The following is a 23,938-nucleotide window of genomic DNA, read 5'->3' as shown; positions in this document are numbered from 1 at the left end:
CAATTCACAATTCATCTCTTGCCCCCAACTCACCTATCTCTCCTCAGTGCGCTCACACTGAAACTACTAAGGCAGATAGGATTAAGGGACACCACCTTTTGGAGACCTCACAGCTACTTTCTTTTATAATTGCTCCTGCAGTATCCTCAGTACCCTAAGTTGCATCCTTAAATTAAGACACTGCTAAGTGGACGTGGCCTGGAATATCCTTATTGTCTAATAATGTTAAAAAAATACTGACATTAGTGAAAGCCTGTCCTTGGAAATCTTTAAAACTAGCACTAGCAGGGACCCACCCTAGTGTCTTTGGTGTATCAGGCACAGTACCTGGAAGTAGAAAGCTGAAATTGATATGTGGAGGGTCCTGATATATTTTTCTAGGTGTCTAAGCTATACACATGTAGAGAATATATAAACAGATAAATATATACGCTATTTCCATCTCTCAAGGATTAGAATTTTTCTCTCATTTTTCTTTTCTTTTAAGATTAGAGGCACTGGGAAATGTCCTGAGGTGGTATCCTGGGGTGCCTCTGATCTGAAGACACTCTTTCAAATAGTGGAATGATCTTAACATTATTAGCTTGAGAAGGTGTTTCATATCACTGAAAGTTCTCTTTGGATGGTTTTTGATTTTATCTATTGTCCAGCTAAAACTTTATTTAGAAAATGCCCCAAGCTAAGAGAATATTACAGCAAAGATTAAAAAGTTTTTTAATCATTGTAGCAAGATGTAGAGAGTTAACTTCAGGAACAAATAAATATATTTATTTTTATACTCTCCAGAGAAAGTACCAATATAAAACATTGAGAATTACTGGTGTAGCTGATGTCTGCATGATTATATAGTGTTATTTAGCCTTATCCCCTAAAATGTTGTGGAATATGATTCTGTGCTATATGTATTTTAAGCATTTTGAAGTGCCTTCTCCATTCATCCATTCATATGTTATTTAACCACCATGCCTGATTTTATTGGTGTGTATGTACTTCAGTCTATGAGAAGTGGATACACACACACACACACACACACACATATCCTACATAGATATATATATAGATATATATATAGATATAGATATATATATATATCTCCTATATTTAAGATGGGTGGCAGAGAAGTACATGGTCATAGAAGTTATTATGGCTGAAATCTTGAGATAGAAAAGCTAGGTTCAAGTTCACATTCTATACCTCATGGTTGTGCTGTGCAACTTGGGGAGCAACATTCCTTACTTCTCCGGGCTTCTTCATTTTCATGTATGAAATAAGGAAAACAGTACATTGAATGGCAACTACCAGAGTTATTACTATTATCAAAGTCTATGAAAGAGTACTCTTATTTATAAATGATCACACTGGTGCAAGAGATTATTACAATATCTTATAAATAGTAACAACTTGCTACATATTTATTTGGGAAATGGGATCTTTTAAAATTCTTGATGGTTTCTTTTCTCTCTGTGTCTATCCAAAAAAAGTCTCTACTTCTGGATTTTCAGATCTATTAAAAGGAACAAATTACTTTCCCTTACATGGAAAAAAATGGACAATTTTTACAAAGAACTTTTCCCTCCATCTACTATTACATTCTCCTCCCTTTGACCTTTCCTAATTCAAATGACAAAACAGCTTGATTGCTTCCCATTTGGCTCTGCAGGGTATAATAAAGTATTTTCCAGAGCTTTGGAGAGGGAAAAACCATCCAGTTATGCCAGTGAGGGGGAAAGGATGCATGCCATACATTCTCCCAGCCCTCAGTTAATGCCAGGAGACTTTTCTGAAACATATTTACAAGTATTTACTATAGCATTGCCTGTGATTTCATGGGGTGGTGCATCTCATTGGATGAGTTTTATTAAATGAAACTATAGAAATCAATAAAAGCAAATTATACTCCTGTTTTAACTAGTAATGGAAATTCTGTCTAATCTCAAAATAACTCATGCTATGAAACCATTTTAAACCTTTGTTGAAAGACCTTGTTAAGCTGTTAAAATCTGAACTGTTGTATATATATGTTTTGCTGTGTGGCGTATAAAAGGCCTTTAGAAATTGATTCTGAGAACTCTCCTTTAAGAGAACTCTGCAACCAAACCAAAACTCTGAAACTGCTGGTTGCTAGGGGTAACCTCAGGTTATAGAATGAATAATTGCCAATGCAGGACAAGCACTTGATAAGAGTATGCAAGAATAAGGTTTTCTGAAACCTTCCAGTTTTTTTTTCTGAAAGAAAAAAAAAAGGAATAAAAGCCCTAATCTTTTGGTTAGGAAAAAAAAATTATTCCAAGATCAACTCTATCAGGGGACAAGTGGCACATTTAAGATACTACCGGACTTGGGTTACTACTTATAGGATGGCCCATTAGAATGAGTTCCATAGAGAAGGATAAAGGACTATAGAAAGTACTCAGGTTGTAGTCACAATGGTGTCCCATGATTCTGCTTCTCAATTCCCTGTTTGATCTTCAGTCCTGAAAGTAACATAGTTTTAGTCCTACTGATTGTGGCTTCTGGACACTATTTCTCAGAGAACAAAGTGAACTCACCACCCAGTAGCTGCTTTCTAGCATTGACCTTGATGCCAGTTTTATTCTGCCCATTCGTTCCTCAAGCCATCTTTGACAGACCATTCTTTAATGGCTATACATTTATTACTCTAGCAGAAGTACACAAAAACCATAGCAGCCAGAAGTAGGACACAAACTTCCAGAGGGGCTACTGATTATCAAAGGATATGATGTTCTGGGCATCTCCTGGGAAGAACCTCTCTCCTAGACAATAAATCATGTTTAAAAATGAAATACTGTAGGCAAATCTGTGGATAAAACTAGGATGTGGTTATAAAACGTGAATGACAACTGTTAGGGATTAGGAAGAAAGTTGCTAGGTGTATTGGGGTGTTCATTTCTTGAAAAGACCCTTCTATATGTATAGACTTTTTAAAAAATATGCCCCTTAAAATATATTTTTGAACACTATTGTATTTAGTTATATTAATAAAGGGTTCTGTTCTTGTAGTGGGAAAGTATGCTTACCCCTTCCCTTGCCTGCTGTGTGGTTCCTTGGCTGGCTATCACTAAGACAATAGACTGACCTGGTGATGATGTGTTTTGTTAGCAAAATACCTAAGGGGAAATAATTGTCACCTCTTGAGAGCTGAGTTTACAAACAGTCCTACTAAAGCCCACCAAGACACAACTAAATGTTAGATACAAGATACCCTAAATGCTAGAATTTCACTATGTACTACAAGCCTCTTCCACCAAAAGGTAAGACTGTGAGACTGGAAAAGGCTTCAGAAGAAAGTTTCCTAAACTTGTTCCGAATAAGGGTATAAAACAGGAGTCAACAAAAGTAACCAGCACGCCAAATCTGACCTGCTGCTTATTGGTGGTGTTTTTTTTTTTTTTAATTTTTTTTTTCAACGTTTATTTATTTTTGGGACAGAGAGAGACAGAGCATGAATGGGGGAGGGGCAGAGAGAGGGGAGACACAAAATTGGAAACAGGCTCCAGGCTCTGAGCCATCAGCCCAGAGCCTGACGCGGGGCTCGAACTCACGGACCGCGAGATCGTGACCTGGCTGAAGTCGGACGCTTAACCGACTGCACCACCCAGGCGCCCCTGGTGGAGTTTTTTAAATAAGGTTTTATTGAAAGGCAGCCATGCTCATTGTCTAGTATTGTCTGTGACTGCTTTTGCACTACAATATCAGAGTTAAGTAGAGAGACGGTAGGGCTTGAAAGCCTAAAATATTTGCTACTTAGACCTTTAAGAACAAGTTGGCCAGTCTTTGTTTAGAAGACGAAGAGAAGAAGACAGCCCCGGGCAAATTAACATAGTGCCGGTGATTCAAAAGTGGTTTGCTGATTCTGTACCTTAGTACATCTGCAGCACATGTAATGGGATAATTTAGTTCAAAGACTCTGACCCATAGGTCACTTGGGAGCCTAAGGCATGATACTTCAGTTCAGATTTGTGTGTCCTGATGTGCCAACCTGATTTCCTTAGAAAGTTCATGCACCAAATATGCTATGGGTCCTTCTGGGTCAGATCATGACCCAGTTGGCAATAGGGAGGCACTGAGGCAGAAACTATTTGTACCTCGTTGGCAACCTCTAGTAAGCTGGCAAAATAGTCTGGATGCAAACTGAAGTCCTTCACAGTTTCAGGAATGCAGAATAAATGAGATAAGATGCCAGCCATGAGAAGTCACAATAGACTTCAGTGTTTTGGCATAATGTTCTCAGAACAATCTTAAAAGTGTAGTTGCCTTATTTGGGTTACCAATGGTAGTGAATAAGTCAGAATACTGTTCTTTACGTGTATAGAGCTACAACCAATACGCAAGCCAAACTTAACTGTGATCTGAAACCATAAGGTGTTATATGGTAAATATTGCCCGATAACTGTAGGCAAAGTCCTGCCGCCCAAAGAATATGGGGAGAGTCAGTCCTAGTTGGCACAGCCAGTCTTTTTACTTTAAACTATTCCTTTTCTTTACTTTCCTTTAATAAAAACCAGCTAAGAAGGATCCTTTCTAAAGAAATAAAGGAAAGAGCTGAGTCAAAGCCTACTCATGTTCATTCACAAGGTGACATAATGAGATTCCCTAATATCAAAGGGAATATTTTGATATTTCTGCCTAGGCTGACATATATCTACATATAAATACTACACATAGTATTCAGAGGATTCTGAAGCCCCATAGTCATAATGGAATCTACACAGGAGAGAGCAAACAAATATAAAAGACAGCCCTTTCACTTTACTAAAAAAAATTGATTCATAAATTCTAGTAAGACCCCAAAGAGCTCCCAGGTGTGCTGTAGAAATTATGTGAATGTTGGAACTATGAGGGGCTCCAGAACGACACACTGAGATAAATGAAATTTAAACCAATTTTGTGGTGTGCTTGACTGACTAATGCAAACACATAGGCACTGGAAGAAAAACACAGGATGCATAAAAGCCCAGCAGTAACGATTGAGACAATAACCTGTGATTAGTACGTCTATACTGCATGGAACATTAACGATGTAAGGAAGGCCGCGCTGGAGACACGGTCCAGACACAATTATGCTGAATGGGTATATAAAGTCTATTATTTTTATAACCAGAGCTGCAGATGAGCACAAAACTGTTCCCACTCTGGCAGTGTCACCCAAGCTACATTCACATTATATAGAGGTGATAGGGTTGGTGAAATAAAATTGCCTAAGTAAACCCATTTGCACAGCTACCATAAAGGAGTCTCACAAGCATTTCTACCATATCCCTTTACTTTAGAATGAAACATGAATCTAATTAGGGTTGAGAAGTTGGCAAGAACTCCACGACTACAAGAAGCTAGGATTTTTGTATTTTTACATAGGAGGAAATTTTGCTCCTTGGCATCGGCAACACAAGAAATTCTGACAAAATACCATACACATTCATTCCAAATTTTTCTGCTTTAGAGTTGGCGAGAGTCAGGGTAAAATGCTGTATTTAGAATGATCATACATCCCCTCCCTCACTTAATAAAGCCTACTTAAAATATAGCCCTAATTAATGACTACCAGAACACAGCGGTGTTCATAATCCCTATAATTCAATTGCCAGTAGTTTCTGCAATAAATCAGGAAAAGGTTAAAATATTTTTTATGCCAGAATAGAACATATCAATCTATTTTATTTGATTACCTTGTGTAATGAGGCTTTTTCAAGGCTAGATTACCTTACTCATTATAATTATGACAGATATTTTTGCTTAAAATGGAAAAGATTAAAAAATGCCAGAAATCTAGTTGAATCTATTCTAGGATTTTTTTTCCTCTTTTGTACGTTTCAGGACATGAGAAATGTCATTATGCTCTCCTTCCAAGAGTAGAGAAGAAAGTAACATGGTTCCCATGAAAAGCAGATTAGGCAAATGGCATCGGGACAACACTCATTTTATTCACTGATTTCAAGGTTAAATAAAATCATCTATAATATTTTCTAATTCCAAAGTTGATAGGAAAGGGAAGCTTCCTAAGGTAATGGGAATGCTCTATATCCATCTGGGTGATGGTTACACAGGGGTATACATTTGCTAAATATATTGTGTTATGTACTTAAGATCTGTGCATTTTATTACTGAATGCTAATTTTACCTCAGTAAAACACTGTTAGCATGAAAAACATGTTAGTTTCAAAAATCAATTACATAAAGCACAAGCAATATGAATATAAATAATTCTCATGTTCCTTTACTAATGTGAAGAAAGAAAGTGGAAGAAACTTTAGATCTGGAAGAGAACATTTTACAACTTATCAAAATATGTGAAGTAGCATTTTTTTTAATAAGAGAAAAATATGTAGATGTCCTTTATAGGACTTTCTGCTATGAATTGTTATGGGCATGCTGGATGAACCCTCATGATTATTTCTATTCTAGATGACTCCAAAATATAGTAAAAAAATTCATTTCCTGGTTGAAGTACTTTATTTAGTTACCTCCTCCAAAATGCTTATAGACCTTTTTGAGCCAAAGTTTTTCTTGAAAAGAGTGTTTTAGACATTGTAATAGAGTTGCACATGAATTTCAAAATCTATACACGAACCACAAATAGCCTCACATATTTCACAACAATTTAGTTAGGTTAGCAATCATTACAATTTAGCTAATATTTCATAAGAAAGTAAACTATGAAGTAAAGGTAACTATTAATCTGATTAAAATTTTGAAAATTAGTTTGGCAATAAGTTTCACCATATAATTTTAAATCACTTTAATTTTATATTTTCTATGAGTATATGATAAAAGTACATTGTAAACCAAGATGTATTTCCTAAGAAAAGGATAGTTAATATTAATTTTACTTTCATTATACAAAAGTTTAGCTACATGTGTCCATTAAAATAGCTTTTATAGGGGTGCCTGGGTGGCTCAGTCAGTTAAGCGTCTGACTTCGTCTTAGGTCATGATCTCATGGTTCATGGGTTTGAGCCCCATGTAGGGCTCAGTGCTGACAGCTCAGAGCCTGGAGCCTGCCTTGGATTCTGTCTCCCTTTCTCTCTCTCTTCCCCTCCCCTGCTTGTGCTGTCTGTCTGTCTCTCTCTCTCTCTCTCTCTCTCTCTCAAAAATAAATAAACATTTAAAAAAAATAGCCTTTATAGAACTTTCACTGTTAAAAAGATTATATGAAGAGGAAGAAGGAATTCTTCTGAGTAACAAAAAGAAGGAAAAATAATTTTCTGCATTCTATTTTTATCCATAAGTGATACTACATAGCCAACTTTACTATCAAATAAATACCTAAAAAGAGTGCATAGAACAAAGGACAGAACCTGTAAATTTATAGTATTATAATAATAATAATGTCTTCTTGAAGAATACTTAATTGGTTCCAAGCAAAATTAATAAAATTATCTTTTAGGTCACAAAAAGCCATACATAAATTGTTGTATGGAAATAATAATATAAAATCTTTTATATTTTTTATCATATAGATTAAGGGTCAGCAACTTTTTCTGTAAAGGGTTAGAAATTTAATATTTTAGGTTTTACAGGCCATGTATAGTCTCTGTCACGTAGTCGGCTAATGGGGTAAAAAACAGTCTTAGCCTGAGGTCTGTACATAAACAGGTGGCAGGCTGGATTTGGCCTGCAGCCACAGATTTTTGGTCCCTTACTGATAATGATCACTAGTAAGCATAACTACACCATAAAAGGAAAATTATTTTAAAAGTTCAAATCTTTTATTTTGCAATTACCAAAATAGGTCCTCCCCAAATAAACGTTCCGTTCCTCTTTGATATCACCTACACTGGAGCCAAAGACATACCTTGGGTCTTAGTCATCACCAATATAAAGGAGAGTAGGGTTCTAATTTTCCTCTTCCTGATTACTCACTCAAACCCACATATTCCTCAAGGAGTCTTCCTCATGAGCAACAAGTCATAGCCATTTCTCCCTTTTCTTAACTCCTTTCCATCCATCCAAGTGCTAAGCCTTTATAGCACTCAGCACCCTGTCAGGGATAGAATTCTTTGTAAAAGCAAGATACTTTTAGTACATAAATTAGAACCTTATTATATATTGTTTGTTATACTAAATTTTTTATGTGTGAGTTTAAAATTAATATTTAAGTAGAATGCAAGGTCCTTATGGCCGAAGACTCTGACTTCTTTTGTTTTTTACCTCCCTTTCTTGCATTTTTCTCTCCTTCCTTCCTTCCTTCCTTCCTTCTTTCCTGTAGATTAGAAATTATTCCACATTCTTAGAAATGTCTAGGTCAGGTGTTATATTTATTTCAAGGATAGAAAGATTATGTTCAATCAGGGGTTGAAGAGTTAGTCAGAAAATGCTCTTTTTTTAATTAATTTTTTTTTTTACCATTTGTTTATTTTTGAAAGAAAGAGAGAGACAGAGTGCAAGTGGGGTAGGGGCAGAGACAGAGGGAGACACAGAATCTGAAGTTGGCTTAGGCTCTCAGCTGTCAGCACAGAGCCCAGTGCGGGGCTAGAACCCATAAACTGTGAGATCATGACCCGAGACGAAGTTGGACACTCAACTGACTGAGCCACGCGGGCGCTCCATTTAATTTTTTAAATTTATTTTTATTTTTTGAGAGCGAGAGAGTGTGCACACATGTGTGAGCACAAATGGGGGAGGGGCAGAGAGAGAGGGAGGGAGAGAATGCCAAGCAGGCTCCATGTGGGGCAGGGCTCGATCTCAGGGTGATGAGATCATGCCCTGAGCAAAATCAAGAGTCAAAGCTTAACTGACTGAGCCACCCAGGCGCCCCTAGTCAGAGAATGTGCTGTGGGAAAGAGGGCCTTTGAGTTCATCCTTGTAAAACATGTAAGAGATGGAAAGAAGAGAATTCAAGGCAGAAAAACTGTATGATTATTGATATGAAGAAAGGCCAGTGTGGGATGTGTAAGGAACCACTCCTTCTTGTCAGACTAGAGGACACTGGAGAAGACTGGTGGGAAACCATGGCATGGAGAACCACAAAGACCAAAAAGCTGAACAATTTAGGCTAGATTCTTTTTTTTTAAATTTTTTTAATGTTTATTTATTTTTGAGAGAGAAATAGACAGACTCGACCAGGGGAGGAGCAGAGAGAGGGAGACACAGAATCCGAAGCAGGCTCTAGGCTGTGAACTGTCAGCACAGAGCCCAATGCAGGGCTCAAACCCACGAACTGTGAGATCACGACCTGAGCCGAAGTCGACGCTTAACCAACTAAGACTCAAGAGCCCCAATTTGGGCTAGATTCTGTTAGTGCTGGGGAACAACTGAAGGTTTGGAGACAGAGGGTTTGTCTGAATCGAGCCGGGCTTCTGGAAGATTATCTTGGTTTGGTGGGTATCATGGAAAGCCTGAACTAGAGAAAAGGCAGGGGGCATAGAAATGAGGGATTCATCAAAAGTGACAAAATGTAGGATGAATGGGGCTTTACTGTTTATTAGATATGGACCACAAGGAAGAGGAAGGAAGGAAAGGTGTCAGTGACATTTTGATACTTGGCAGTGGGGAGGATGACACTGTCATTAATAGAAACAATAATGAAGGAGGAACAAGTGTGACAGGGATGATGGTTATACTTCCTTCAGGCTAGAGTGTCTGTTGTAGGGTAAATTTTCAATAATAGAAGTTTACTGATCTCCAACTGTGCTGCTGAAGGTAACGCTGCCTTTGTTTTCTCACAGACAATAACACTAGATCTTAGAAGGGCATGCCTAATTGTACATTTTAACTGTAAATAATACTTTGTTCTCAATAGAGCAAAGCATAATTATGATACGAGAGTCTCTCTACATTGTGAGGGTTGAGAAGGGAAGATAAACTTCAATAAGTTGAGTTGAGGAAACTGAGTCTCCGAGAGGCTAAAGGACTCATTATTCAGGTCTCATGTTCAGTTAGTGGCAGAACAAAGACTAGAAGCAGTTCTCCTGAAGGCCAGTAGTGGATTGAGTTTCTTATTGGAGGGGAGAAGGCAAGAACAAGGCCTTGGAAAGTTGAGCTGTGGTGACCATTCTATGCTCATACTTCCAGTGTTTTGGTGGGTTTAATGTGGGAGGAAGAAGGCTATGTTCCCTTGTCTGCCAGTTGTGGTTTATAGGATATAGCATTCTCTTTAATATAAAATAGAAACTTTTGTCAAGTAATTGTTTACTGATATCCCTGTTCTTTTACTTGTTTTCTTTCATTATTTCTACTTCACAAGAATTAAAACAACACAGTTATATAACTTACTATATCCACCTAGTCCTAGCTTTCTCTTAGACAGAACCATGTTAAGTGGAGGATAAAGATCTTTTCAGACTTCAGTTAAGCAAACATAAACTCTCTGCTTTTCCACATCCATTTCCAGAACTGTCCTATAAAACCTCTCCACTCTCCGTCTGACTGCCAGCTGGATATATATTGATGCTCAAGGCAATATTGAGAGCCATGTTGCTGAAGAGTCTCTGACCCTGGATCCTTGAATGACTATGTGGAGAGGAACCCTCCTGTAGATTGGATGTTAAATGAGCAAGAAATAAATCTTCATTATGTTAAGGCACTGAAATTATAGGGCTTATTTATTTCAGCAGCTATCATAACCTTAGTTAGAACAGAGGATCTCTCTGTTACAGCTGGAGTGAATCGGACATTGTTTGACTATTTTCTGGTATTAAAAAATGCCATAGAAAAGTTTAAAGACAATATCATTTGTCCTCTCTGATTTGTGACTTCCTTATTACATGTATTTAAAGTTAAACTCAGCCACCCCAGAAATGATAATGCTGTTGGCAATGCCTCATTCAATATGTTAATCATGAGAATACAGAATAAGTCCTTTGAAACTGGCTGTATCATATAAACATGCAGAATGTTTTTTAAAGGTGAGATAAAGAGATATCTATAAATAAAACACCTATGTCTCCCTTTCTGGAATTTCTTTTCATCCCTGAAAATGCAAAGCAGACCAGCCACCAATATATAGACTTTTTAGAGAGGCAACATGGATACTGTCAAGATAAACCAGTTCTGTTAATGTGATTTCATGTCCTCTGGAAAAAAATGTGTGTGTATATATATATATATATAAATGTGTGTTTATATATATATATATTTATTGCCAACCTCCTAAAAGCTTAGAATCAAGTCATTTCTGATTTTATCCATGTATTTTAGTAGGCTACAGTGAAACTCAAAACCTTACACAGAAATAAACCTTATTTCAGATTGAAGGAATTTCAGCGGTTGAGGAAAGTTCAAGCCAGATCCACTGCAGTTTAAATCCAATTTTTTTCCTTTGAGTAGAATATATTATCGAGAATAAATGTGCTTCAAACCAGTTCTTAGGTATATGTTGCTTTAGAGTCCAAGGTGTATAGAAGGTGTATAGAAGCTAAAAGCGCCTCCTTAAAAATAATTCAGTTACTCTTGTCGCCTCAAGGTAATCATTGTTGCACTATATGCTAACTAATTTGGATGTAAATTAAAAGAATGAAATTGAAAAACAAAGATAAAGTGCGAACTTGTAAACATGATGTATACATCCTTCTTGTTCAGGCCCCTGTTTACCTCTCTACTGTGTGCTCTGACCACTGCAGCTTCCATTCTGTGCACCGGCCACTCTGAGTCCCTTCCCCTTCCTCAGTGTGCGTGTGGTGCTGTCTTTACCTCCAGCCTTCGCACATACAGTTCCCACTGCCAAGTACCCACCTCCCCCCTACCAACTCCTTTTCCTTAGCTTACTTCTATTCAGTCCTGAAGTCTCTGGTTAGATGTCATTTCTGCCATGTAGCCTATCCTGAATGCTCTCCGTGGGCAGGTTAGGTGAGCTTCCTGTCTCTGCCATCAGTACTTTATCAGAACACTCCACACATGATTGTATGACTGAAGTTCAGTGGTTGGTGTCCTTTATACTGCAGTCTCGGTAAGTTTCGGGTGGCTTGTTTAATGACATGAAACCTAGCGCCTAATCTAATGCATGAAGCATAGTAGGCGGGATGCTATATTAAATGAATGTTGCTGAATCTAGAATAGCTCTCATCTGGAGTTCTAGTCAACCACAACACATAGAAGATGATGCTACTGACCCACCAACCAAAGGACACTTATCTGGAATAATCTGATTCTCCAGGATCACTCGAGGCCAAAAGAACTGAAGTGGTAAAAGCGTTAAGCATAAAGCATGGTTTTCCTTTGTACAGTAAATAACTATCTTCAGTGGCCAAATTCATGCCCCTTAGCTCATTATTCTTAAGCTCTAACTGAAGTAGGGTTATAGAGACTGACTCTGTAAATGATCCCAAAGGGTATAAACAAAATTCAAAAAACAAACCTTTCTCTGATTTTGATCATTTAAGCTTGCAAATCTGTTCCTCGTAATCTGGAAATGCAGGAAAAACAACCCAGCAGCAGCAGACCAGACCCTGCTCCTCTGCCCATCACTGTTCAGCAACTCACCCACTGATTTGGAAATTCCTCTTTGAACTAACATTTGATTTGCTCCAGAGTATCTCTGAGCTTGTACACTTTGCCCTCTCTCAACGGTTGTTCTTGACATTAATCTCCCTGTCCCCCATCTTCACCGCGGTCTTGTATTTCTAATCATCATCTTCCACTATCACCTTCTTGCCTCAAGCTTCACTTTTGCCTTATTAAAGTCAGTGTCAAACCAAGCTGTCTTCCACATAGCCTGGTCTGAGGTGCTGCCAGTCCCACTGCCATTATCGATGCTCCTGGCTGGCTCTAGGCCCCCACGTTTGGTTCTAAATCCAGGAGGATTTAGGGCATACAAGTATGGGAGAAGGCTCAGTGGTGAGAGGAAATGCTTACCTATTACTGTTTCTCTGGCACACAAGAAATAGCTGAACCAGAGAGGCTTTAAGAAAATGGCAGCGTGGCAGGTGGAATTCCTCTACGGTCACAGACTGATGTAGAAACAGAGAAGCCCTCAGGTCTACAACGTAACACCCTCGGTTCACCAGTGCATTCTCTGCCGTAGGACTGGATGAAGGCTTTTGCAAGGGGTGTTTGCTGGGGTCAGCCTACCACAAAGAATTGTTGAGAGTCTTCCGGACAATAGAGGGAATTTTTCAACCAAAAGCGCGGATGCTTCCGGTTTATTTACACTAATGTTAAACACGCAAATGCCCAGCAACCCGTGGCTACTTCCTTACCTTGTGTAACTGATAATACTGGAAGGCACCGATTCCACCTTGTTCCTCTGCAGTCCAGAGCACCAAACGCAGAGTCCTCTTTGGTCGCAACCCTGGGAAAAATAATAAAATAAAACAAGTGATCCTTCAGGTGATTTAAAATTTTTTCAAAATGGCAAGGCCCCTCATCTGCATTCTGGAGACAGGAGGAACTCAGAGGCACACATATTCATCTCTTGCTGATGTGGCTGCCTGATTCAGAGTGTGGCTGACACAGCAAAGAAGCGCCCTCAGGGCTGATCTCCAGGGCAGGCTAATGGAGAAAGGGGTTGTACAAGTGCTGCCTGCAGGCCAGAAGTGAGAGCCTCTAATCATATCCTGAATGGACAACCTGCCCAGCAGGACCCAGTGGAAGGCCAAGGTCAGTGGAATGTTAGATTGCATAGAGAAGATGCAGTCAGCAGGACTCTAGGCAGATCAGGGAGTCTTCCAATGACTAACTGAAACCCAATCATTTGGCTCTGCTTCAAGATCAGGTGTGAAGGGGGTTGCTCCTTAGTCTAAATCCACAAGCTGTCCGTGCTATTCTCAGTGACATGATGGCTGCAGAGCAGATACCGTGTTAATGGTTACCCACGGTCATTTTCCTTTACTATTTGGAAATACAAGGTCATTCGCTTCAGGTCAATGAAAATGAATTGCATGCAGATGACATTTTATTTACCTTATTGCTTCACAAATAGCTCAGTGACAATTTCATCGACTTGGGAAATACAAATTTCTGTCTTGGAGTTATTAAAGATCTGGCACATCTAGGACCATTTTTCAGTGATAGTGTCTGCTCAGTAAAAGTTAACTACAAGGATATCTGTTCTCCAAACTTAAAAAAATGGGAACGCAATATGCTAAAAGTCTCATTTTGTAACCAACAATTAAAACCTGTTCCGATTTGGACCTTCTAATATCATTGGAGAGAAATAACCATGAGAGAACAACAAGAAGCTGGGCTTGACTCTTATTAAGAGGATCTATGCACCTGCCTCACCACAGGGGAGCCACAGGGAAGGACTTGGAGGGGCACTGAGACGGGCACGCTACAAATCTCCAGTGTAACCACACAAGTGCTGCCACCCAGGCATGTGGCCTTCAAGGGAACAGCCTGGCCAGCTGCAGCCAGGATGATAAATGCTCCTGGGGAAGGGAGCCAGGACCTGCCTCCTCCTGGCCCCAACAAGTATTCTCCTTTCATAAGCCTAGTGCTAAGGAGTGAATGGGTGCTACATTTTCCACTAAGTTGAATATTGTTGTGAAGCCACTTTACACTTGAGCATTTTAACATAATTAAAAGAATACAGGTTTAGCATGTAGGCTGACCTGAGTTCCCATTAAAGCCTGGGCGAGCAGTGTCTATATTCAATTGCTCAGAAAATGCCACTGCTGCGTCTTCTAAGTCCATCGAGAGCCCAGCTTCTCACCTCTGCTAGCATGGCGGTCAGAGCCCCACCCTCTTCTGCCCAAGCTACTCCTCCTGCAGCCAGACGGCCCCTGTAAAATTGAAACTGGGTCATGTCATTTCTCTGCTCAAAACCTCCAACAGCCAGAATATAAGCTTCTGGAAGACAAGGTTAAGCTTGTTGATTCACTGTGATGCCCTCCGTGCCCAACCTGCTTGGCACACCTTGGGTACCCAATAAATTGGTAAGGAACGGATAAATGAATCCAAACCCTGGGGTGTCACTTAGAATAAAATTCAAAGCCTTCCACCACTTTCTCAGCCTCATCTCCTAAAACTCTCCAGCTAGCTCACTCTCAGGCAAGCTGTTTCAGTTGAAAACGGCAGGCAGAGCTGGTGAACCCTGCTATCATTAGGCACTAGCTGTGTGCAACCACTGGGAAATCAATCTACCTGAACTTCAGCAACCTTATCTGAAAAGTGGAGAGAATACTATATGCCTATCCCATAACTCTTTCATGGGATGGTTGTGAGGATGAAATGAAATGTGATAATGTATGGAAGACAATTCTGTGCTTGGCATGTGGCAGACATTTAATAAATGAACTATGAAACTTCATAATGGGTATCTAGGCACAGAATGCACACTTGTACCCTTAGAGAGAAGGGGCATCTAAATACTCAGACAGCAAGTTCTTTCAAAGGCATTCAGGTGCCTGCTGACAAGGAATCCTGAAGTGCCCACTGCCTGTTCCAGAGTTAAATTAGCCTCTCACGTTCAAAGCACAAACGTCAACCATTGCGGGAAGAAGTCTAACTGGTATATCTAAAGATCACCACCTTTGGTTTTGCTAAAAGAAATGTGCTTGATGTCACTTTAAATCAAATGACACTTTGCTTGCAACATAGAAAAAATAGGAGAGGATAAAGTACTACAAGTAAAAATTCTGAACATTTGTTAATCCATAAAAAGGAAAAAAAATATTTTCTTTTCACATTATCTCTGCACCTACCAGCAAAACAGTACCAAATTACTAAAATGATGGAAATCTCTAAATAAGGATAAAAGGACAGTTAGCACAGGTTAGAAAAAATCATTTTTTTTAAATGCAAATGCCTTGAATATCCCTATAGATTTGGTGTTCCACCTGAAAATCATTATTGTACAGTATTAGTCTCCTTCCCATTTCAAATCGGCCAGATGGCCAATGATATTATATTAAGATAATAAAGAAGTAATCAGTTGAAATGAGGAATGCTAGGGCCTCCAAACAACAGGAGCATAGCTGTTGATGTAAAGCTGGCTCTAAAAAGACACTCGGAGCCTCATTCAAGCCCCTGAGAAAGCAGCTCAGTTCCCATCAGCACGGAACACCAGGGCCTGCCCCATGTTCAAAGTGAAGGGCCAGACAGAAGAGGTTAGGAAAGCAGTGGTAAGCACATGGCCTGACTGAGCTCCAAAGTCTCTACTCTGATATTCTGGCTGTCTCTAAACCTAAGACAAATGCGTGACTTCATTCAATGACTGGACTCTGCTCCTAGTGTGGGGTTTGGACCCCCAAGCCACCCGAGTCTGCAGATGGGGAATGAGGGGCCTGGAAAGAGGCTGGCCATGAATCTGAGTAAGTATTGTTTGAGTCCGTGCCCTGCTACTTCCGTCTCCGTGACTTCAGACTAGTTACCTGATCTCTCTGGGCCTCAGTTTCTTCATCTGTACAGTAAGGAAAATGGTCATTGCCTCATAGGATTGTTAAGAAAATTAAATGAGACAAGGAAAATATGTATCAAGCATGGTCCCTGGCACATAGTAGGCTTTCAAGAATTGTTAGTTAGCTTCTTTCTATATGATTGCCCACAACTTCTTAGTCTGGGCCAGTAATCACCAGGGAGATCTTGTGGGAAAGCCAGGAAAGAGGCACAGTCCTCATTCCTCATCCTTAGGAACCGGAGAATATCTCTGTTTATTCAGAGTGTGTACTCAGCCAGTGGAAAAACCTCATCTAACTTGTAGAAAAATGCATACCCTCTTTCAGTGTGGAATGCTTCCTCAACACAACATAGAGCATATCCAAATCTAAGTAAAGACAGGAATGGGTTCCTCACTTCTTAGAAGTAAGGGTCAACCGGAATTGTTAGTTTCTGAATAAAGTCAAAGAACCAGAAAAATATGAAAACTGAATAAAGCTGATATAAGAATATCTATTTATCATTTTTCTTTTTCTTTTTTTTAATTAATTTTTTTTAATTTAAATTTAAGTTAATTAACATACAGTGTAGTCTTGGCTTCAGGAGTAGAACCCAGTGTTTCATCTCTTACATAAGACACTCAGTGCTCATCCAACAAGTGCCCTCCTTAATGCCCGTCACCCATTTAACCCATCCCCCTCACCCACCTCCCTTCCAGCAGCCCTCAGTTTGTTCTCTGAATTTAAGAGTCTCTTATGGTTTGCCTCCCTCTCTGTTTTTTATCTTACTTTTCCTTCCTTGTGCATCTCAAATCCAAACTAGATTTAAAAGCTAAGATGGGGCGCCTGGGTGGCGCAGTTGGATAAGCGTCCGACTTCAGCCAGGTCATGATCTCGCGGTCCGTGAGTTCGAGCCCCGCGTCAGGCTCTGGGCTGATGGCTCAGAGCCTGGAGCCTGTTTCCGATTCTGTGTCTCCCTCTCTCTCTGCCCCTCCCCCATTCATGCTCTGTCTCTCTCTGTCCCAAAAATAAATAAACGTTGAAAAAAAAATTTAAAAGCTAAGAAAGAATTCTAAGTATATAAAATAACCACAACAACAATAATAAAGCAAGATCACCGATAGCAAGACAACATAGTGATACGAACTGGTATGTAGGGGTATGATTTTGCAGAAATGGGGTAAACAAATAGCTCAATATCATCCTGACTCACAACCCTGGCCCTGGCACAGCACTGGCCCCAGGCAAGCATGGGAAAGAAAGTCTTACAAATGGAGGTGAGTGGTAGGACTCTGGTCTCAGCGGTCTAGGAGTCAGGTGTCATTGAGGTTTTGTCAGAAGACAGGCAACTCATTCCCCTTTGGATGTACAGAAACTTCTCAGAGATTTCTCACCCTCCTGGAATTTCTGTTAAGAACTCCAGATAGCATAGCACACATTTTACAGCATATCGTTTCCCTCTTAAAAAAACATAAAGTGCTGATATTGTGTCAGAATGTTGTCTTGTTTATGAAATATGATATACATGCATTTTCACTTTCATTTTTACTGAGGAAAATAATAATGCAAATGGGAAAATAGTACCTAGGAGAAAAGGTAAAAACCATCTGGTGGACTTTGTTTTTCATTCTTATCAAACCTGAAGATGAGAAGGCTGAGAGGTGACTTTCATTAAACTGATCAGTTGAAAGGTCAGTTGACTGTCCTACACTTGCAGCAAGTGGGGCAAAGCAAAATCAACTCACATTAATCCAACCTTGTAGATAGCTTTCCCATATCAGGAGTTCTAAAGAATGCTACTTGTTAACAATATGTGTCAACTCAAATGTTCACTTACTGCTCAGTTTCAATCCCTCTGAAACTATGGGTGAGTACTGTTCTCCCTTCTTTGACCTAACTTTGCAGAGAAAACACAACTTTCTCTTAGAGTAAATGCTGTATACCTATCTTCCATATAAATGCACTAGTTCATAAATAGACTTGTTGCCCAGCTCTCTTTTATCAATAGTTCAGGAGAGTGCTTACATTTAGAGATTTCTACCCCTGCAATAAACTTAATTAACATAATATCTGAGTTATAAGATAAATGACACATTAGCATCTAAATTGAATGAGAAGAGGCTGTAAGCATAGTGGTTAAACAGATGGATTTGGTGGTCAAGACCTATTTCCACCTTATGCAAGTTACATAATTTGTCATATGGTATATAAGCACATTATCATTGTTTTGTTTTTTTAATAGGGTCATTGTTGAACACTGATTATTTTAGTGAAATAAATGATAACTACTTCTCTTTATAGGCAGGAACAGAAAATCACTTTGAAGATCTTTTGTTCTTGGAAAAATCATTTGGTGTCTTAGTTATGTAAATATGAAGCAATTAGGCACTTTTGGGGGGTCTTGGGGCAGGGCAATAACCTGTTTTTTTTAAGTTTTTTTTTTTTAATGTTTATTTATTTTTGAGAGAGAGAGAGAGAGAGCGCTAGTAGGCTGAAGCAGAGTCCAGGCTCCAAGCTGTCAGCACAGAGCCCAGTGTGGGGCTGGAACCCACAAACCGTGAGATCATGACCTGAGCTGAAGTCAGAGGCTTAACCAACTAAGCCACTCAGGCACCCCCTAACCTGATTTTTGTATTCCATCTTGTATATTCCATCTACCTCTGAGTCATCTAGAGGAAATGGGCACTGGGCAGGAGGCAAATCAGTGTGTAAAGGGAGCCTAGGGCCTTCTGGGAGGAAAGCCCCAGTGTCCTCACCCACCTCCTTGGATTGGGGGCTGGGGACGAGAGACCTGTTGGGTCAGGGTGACAATGACTAAGGTCCTGGGACACAGAAAGTCCTGGAAACAACTGAAATGAAGTGACCCTGATGAAGGGAGAAGTCTGGGCTGGTGACTCAACACAGTCACCCAGGGCTCTAGGGGAAGGGCTGATTCCAGCCTAGCATGTGGCCAACTCCGGATCCTCCAGATCCAGCCACCCTGGCACAGAGCTTATGGTTTAGGGAGTAATAGCTGAAGATGAGAATGTAAACAAAGTGTTGCAATCCTGTTGCCCAAAATGAGCACCGCTGTGACTCAGGGGTACAAACAATGCCACGCACAGCAGTCACAGGTGGCTCCGGCTGCAGGTTCTGGAGGGGAGACTGGCCTATTCGGCCCAAGTAAAGTCCTGGGATTAACGGACAATCTGGAGGTGGTGGGAGGGACCTCAAAAGGAGATAATAGACTTCCTGCTAATAAGGACTGTGGAGGCTTGAATGATTAACTGTAAAGGCGATTAAAGAGATGTGATCATATTTATAACCTGTGTTTGTGGAACGGGTCATAACAGTTATAATTTCCATAATTCAAAAGGAACAGTCCTACCTCATTATAATGATTAGGATTCTATTAGCCAGGAAAATCACAATTAATCATTGCTGAAGCAAAAGCACAGTGACTACCAGTGCGTGAAGGCCATTTCTGGCCCTAACCCAGTTTCTCACCCTCATCTCCTGCTTCTGCCTCTCCTCCTAAGCTCCAGCCATATCACATTTCCTATCCATCCCTGAACATACCATGCTGGCTCAGATATTTGGTTCTTTGTATATCTTCTTCCTATCTAGAATGCCACTGCACTTTTTCCATCTGGCAAACTCCTATTCACTCAACAAAGCCCATCTCTAATTTTACTTTCTTTGGGAAAGCTCCCCTAACTCTAGGGCAAAGTTGGCTACTCCTTTCTCAATGTTCCTCTAGAACTTCATCCGTACCTCTCTTTTCACTTTCAACCACACTTAAAGGACATTAATTTTCTGAGACTGACACATTTCTGTTTTTCATAATCCTGGTCCAGATTTAACAAGTGCTGAATAAATGCTTATTGGCTGACTGAATGAATGAATGAATGCCTACTTACATTTATATAAATATAAATAAAAGCTACTGCCTTTTCATTTAATCTAAAGCATATTAGTGCCTCCTGGCTTCACAGAAAGTTGGTAAGATATGCTCTTTTTGTGAAACCAAAGCCCAAATAACACAGGTAAAACCACCCCAGTTGTCCAGATAATCAGATGTGCTTCAACTTCAACATGAGCCTCAGTTGCGATTGCATTTACTTATTTTTGCAGCACAGGTGGGTCTAGTCAAAATTTAGTACAACAGCTTTTGTCGAAGAAGTCATTAAATCAATGTATTATGGTCAACAGAAATCTTTCCAGCAGCTAACTGTATTAAATTATAGGTATTTGCGTTTTGAACTCTGACAGTTCTCTTTTTTACTAGATATTTGTTCTGATTATAAAGACAATGTATATCCTTTTAAAAACTGAACTAAGAAAAACAATGAACAAGTGGAAACAAATAACCTCTAAGCATATTGCTATATTTCCTTATAAATTTTGTATGCAAGTATGTGTACATGCAAACAGTGATATTTTATGTATAGTTTTATACTACTTTTTCCACTCAAAATCATGGCATATATGGCCTTTATCTTCTATTATTAATAATCAAAGAAATGATTCTTAATTGTTTTAGCTATTCCCTTATTATTGGATGCTTAAGATATTTATCCTTAGGACAAGTTATTAAAAGTAGAAATACCGAATCTAAATAATATAAACATTTTTAAGGAGCTTGAGACATGTCACTAGTGTCCTAAAGAAATGTTACCACCCAAAGCTAGCTACACATTCAATGCAATCCCAATCAAAATTGCACCAGCATTCTTCTCGAAACTAGAACAAGCAATCCTAAAATTCATATGGAACCACAAAAGGCCCCGAATAGCCAAAGGAATTTTGAAGAAGAAGACCAAAGCAGGAGGCATCACAATCGCAGACTTTAGCCTCTACTACAAAGCTGTAATCATCAAGACAGCATGGTATTGGCACAAAAACAGACACACAGACCAATGGAATAGAATAGAAACCCCAGAACTAGACCCACAAACGTATGGCCAACTCATCTTTGACAAAGCAGGAAAGAACATCCAATGGAAAAAAGACAGTCTCTTTAACAAATGGTGCTGGGAGAACTGGACAGCAACATGCAGAAGGTTGAAACTAGACCACTTTCTCACACCATTCACAAAAATAAACTCAAAATGGATAAAGGACCTAAATGTGAGACAGGAAACCATCAAAACCTTAGAGGAGAAAGCAGAAAAAGACCTCTCTGACCTCAGCCGTAGCAATCTCTTACTGACACATCCCCAAAGGCAAGGGAATTAAAAGCAAAAGTGAATTACTCGGACCTTATGAAGATAAAAAGCTTCTGCACAGCAAAGGAAACAACCAACAAAACTAAAAGGCAACCAACGGAATGGGAAAAGATATTCGCAAATGACATATCGGACAAAGGGCTAGTATCCAAAATCTATAAAGAGCTCACCAAACTCCACACCCGAAAAACAAATAACCCAGTGAAGAAATGGGCAGAAAACATGAATAGACACTTCTCTAAAGAAGACATCCGGATGGCCAACAGGCACATGAAAAGATGTTCAGCGTCGCTCCTTATCAGGGAAATACAAATCAAAACCACACTCAGGTATCACCTCACGCCAGTCAGAGTGGCCAAAATGAACACATCAGGAGACTATAGATGCTGGAGAGGATGTGGAGAAATGGGAACCCTCTTGCACTGTTGGTGGGAATGCAAACTGGTGCAGCCGCTCTGGAAAGCAGTGTGGAGGTTCCTCAGAAAATTAAAAATAGACCTACCCTATGACCCAGCAATAGCACTGCTAGGAATTTATCCAAGGGATACAGGAGTACTGATGCATAGGGGCACTTGTACTCCAATGTTCATAGCAGCACTGTCAACAATAGCCAAATTATGGAAAGAGCCTAAATGTCCATCAACTGATGAATGGATAAAGAAATTGTGGTTTATATACACAATGGAGTACTACATGGCAATGAGAAAAAATGAAATATGGCCTTTTGTAGCAACGTGGATGGAACTGGAGAGTGTGATGCTAAGTGAAATAAGCCATACAGAGAAAGACAGATTCCATATGGTTTCACTCTTATGTGGATCCTGAGAAACTTAATAGGAACCCATGGGGGAGGGGAAGGAAAAAAAAAAAAAAGAGGTTAGAGTGGGAGAGAGCCAAAGCATAAGAGACTGTTAAAAACTGAGAACAAACTGAGGGTTGATGGGGGGTGGGAGGGAGGGGAGGGTGGGTGATGGGTATTGAGGAGGGCACCTTTTGGGATGAGCACTGGGTGTTGTATGGAAACCAATTTGTCAATAAATTTCATATATTAAAAAAAAAAAGAAATAAGATTGATAATCTAAGACTTGGTCCTCTGTATAATCATATAGATCCTAATTAAAGGTATTTATATGCTAAAAAAAAAAAAAAAAGAAATGTTACCAATTTATATTCCCACCAGCAGTGTGTAGGAATATTCGCTTCTACTTAGTGTGGAGCTTTTAATCCTATCTCCTTTGTTTTGATACATTCTATTCATTTTCAGCCCTAATAATCACACAAACACACACTGAAACTGTAGTGTTTTTTTTTAACTTTATCCAGACAAATGTTAAGTTTATTTCTGATGCTTGACTAGAGTTAAAATATGTGAATTGATTTTTCTTATTTAAATTGCCTGATAGTAGGGCTTTTTCATCAGTATATTTCCAGGATTATGTTAGCATCATGTAGGGATCACAAGTCTGATCTAGTTGGCATCTTTAAACATACTATTTCTTTTTCCCTATCATTATTTAGAGTGTTCTTATCTGCAAGGAGAAATTGAGAAGCCTGGTTAATGATAGATTTGAACTCTGAATCACTTTTCTGTTAAGAGCTCTACCTTGCAAAAACATCCAAATGGGGAAGAGTTAAACACAAAGTACGATGTCTGAAAAAATGATGGTAAGTCAAGTACAAGTACTGAGACTTCTCTTACAAATTCACAGTCAGCAATATAGTTCTTTAAATTTTATTTCTTGTGAAGATGGCGCTGCGTGAGAAGAACGAAACTGTTTATGCTTGAATCAGGGGTTATCAGAAAGTAATACATCTCCAACAAGCAACTGAGATGAGGAAATTTCCAGGCTCCCCCTTCAAGACGAAGCAGCAGACATGAAGCACAAGTTGTTTATATGCAAGAGCCGTCATGAAGCTGCTTCTGGGAACTCTTGCAAGTGCTCCTCTCTAGGGTTATGGTCAGGGGGTTTTCTCTTCAGTTCTTTGTGTATAAAATTAGTTATGAGGTCGCCCAAATTTGTTTTTGACCAATAATTAACCACACTTTTTGTTCTTGGTTTCATCTAAGTTTGGGTTTTCAGGCCAGAACACATTCGGTAGGGTCAACACATTGTTTGAAATCAGTTTTGAGCAACAAAAAAACCCCATCCTTCTCGAGCACTGCTCCGTTCTTGGCTCCCAAAGTGATCACTCAGTGTTCTTGCTGAGGACAAACCTCATCATTGGAAGCACAAGATCATCAAAATGTCCCCTCCTTTCCATTCCCACTGCAGATACCATACTTTAAGCCCTCTGAATCACTGCAATCACAAACTGTTGCCTCCAATCCACTCTGTAAAACTCCCGCCAGATTCATCTTTTTAAAATAGTGCTTTGAACATGTCACTGGCTGCATGAAAATCTGTAATCAGTCCTTACTATCTGCAGCAGTAGTCTGCCTCCAAACTTTTTTGAACATGC

General features: G+C 39.4%; 1 protein-coding gene across 2 annotated transcripts in view; it reads right to left on the bottom strand.

Moving 5' to 3' along the window:
- Positions 1 to 23,938, bottom strand: part of CPQ (carboxypeptidase Q) — a 454,919-nt gene that overhangs the window by 91,452 nt on the left and 339,529 nt on the right. For both annotated transcript variants that reach the window (XM_047842229.1, XM_047842227.1), the window contains exon 6: positions 13,155 to 13,246. In XM_047842229.1, the coding sequence (XP_047698185.1) occupies positions 13,155 to 13,246 (92 nt within the window). The remainder of the gene's footprint in view (positions 1 to 13,154; positions 13,247 to 23,938) is intronic.

Source organism: Prionailurus viverrinus, chromosome F2 (assembly GCF_022837055.1).
Source record: "Prionailurus viverrinus isolate Anna chromosome F2, UM_Priviv_1.0, whole genome shotgun sequence".
Classification (NCBI taxonomy): Eukaryota; Metazoa; Chordata; class Mammalia; order Carnivora; family Felidae; genus Prionailurus; species Prionailurus viverrinus.
This window is presented reverse-complemented; position numbering and strand designations above follow the sequence as displayed.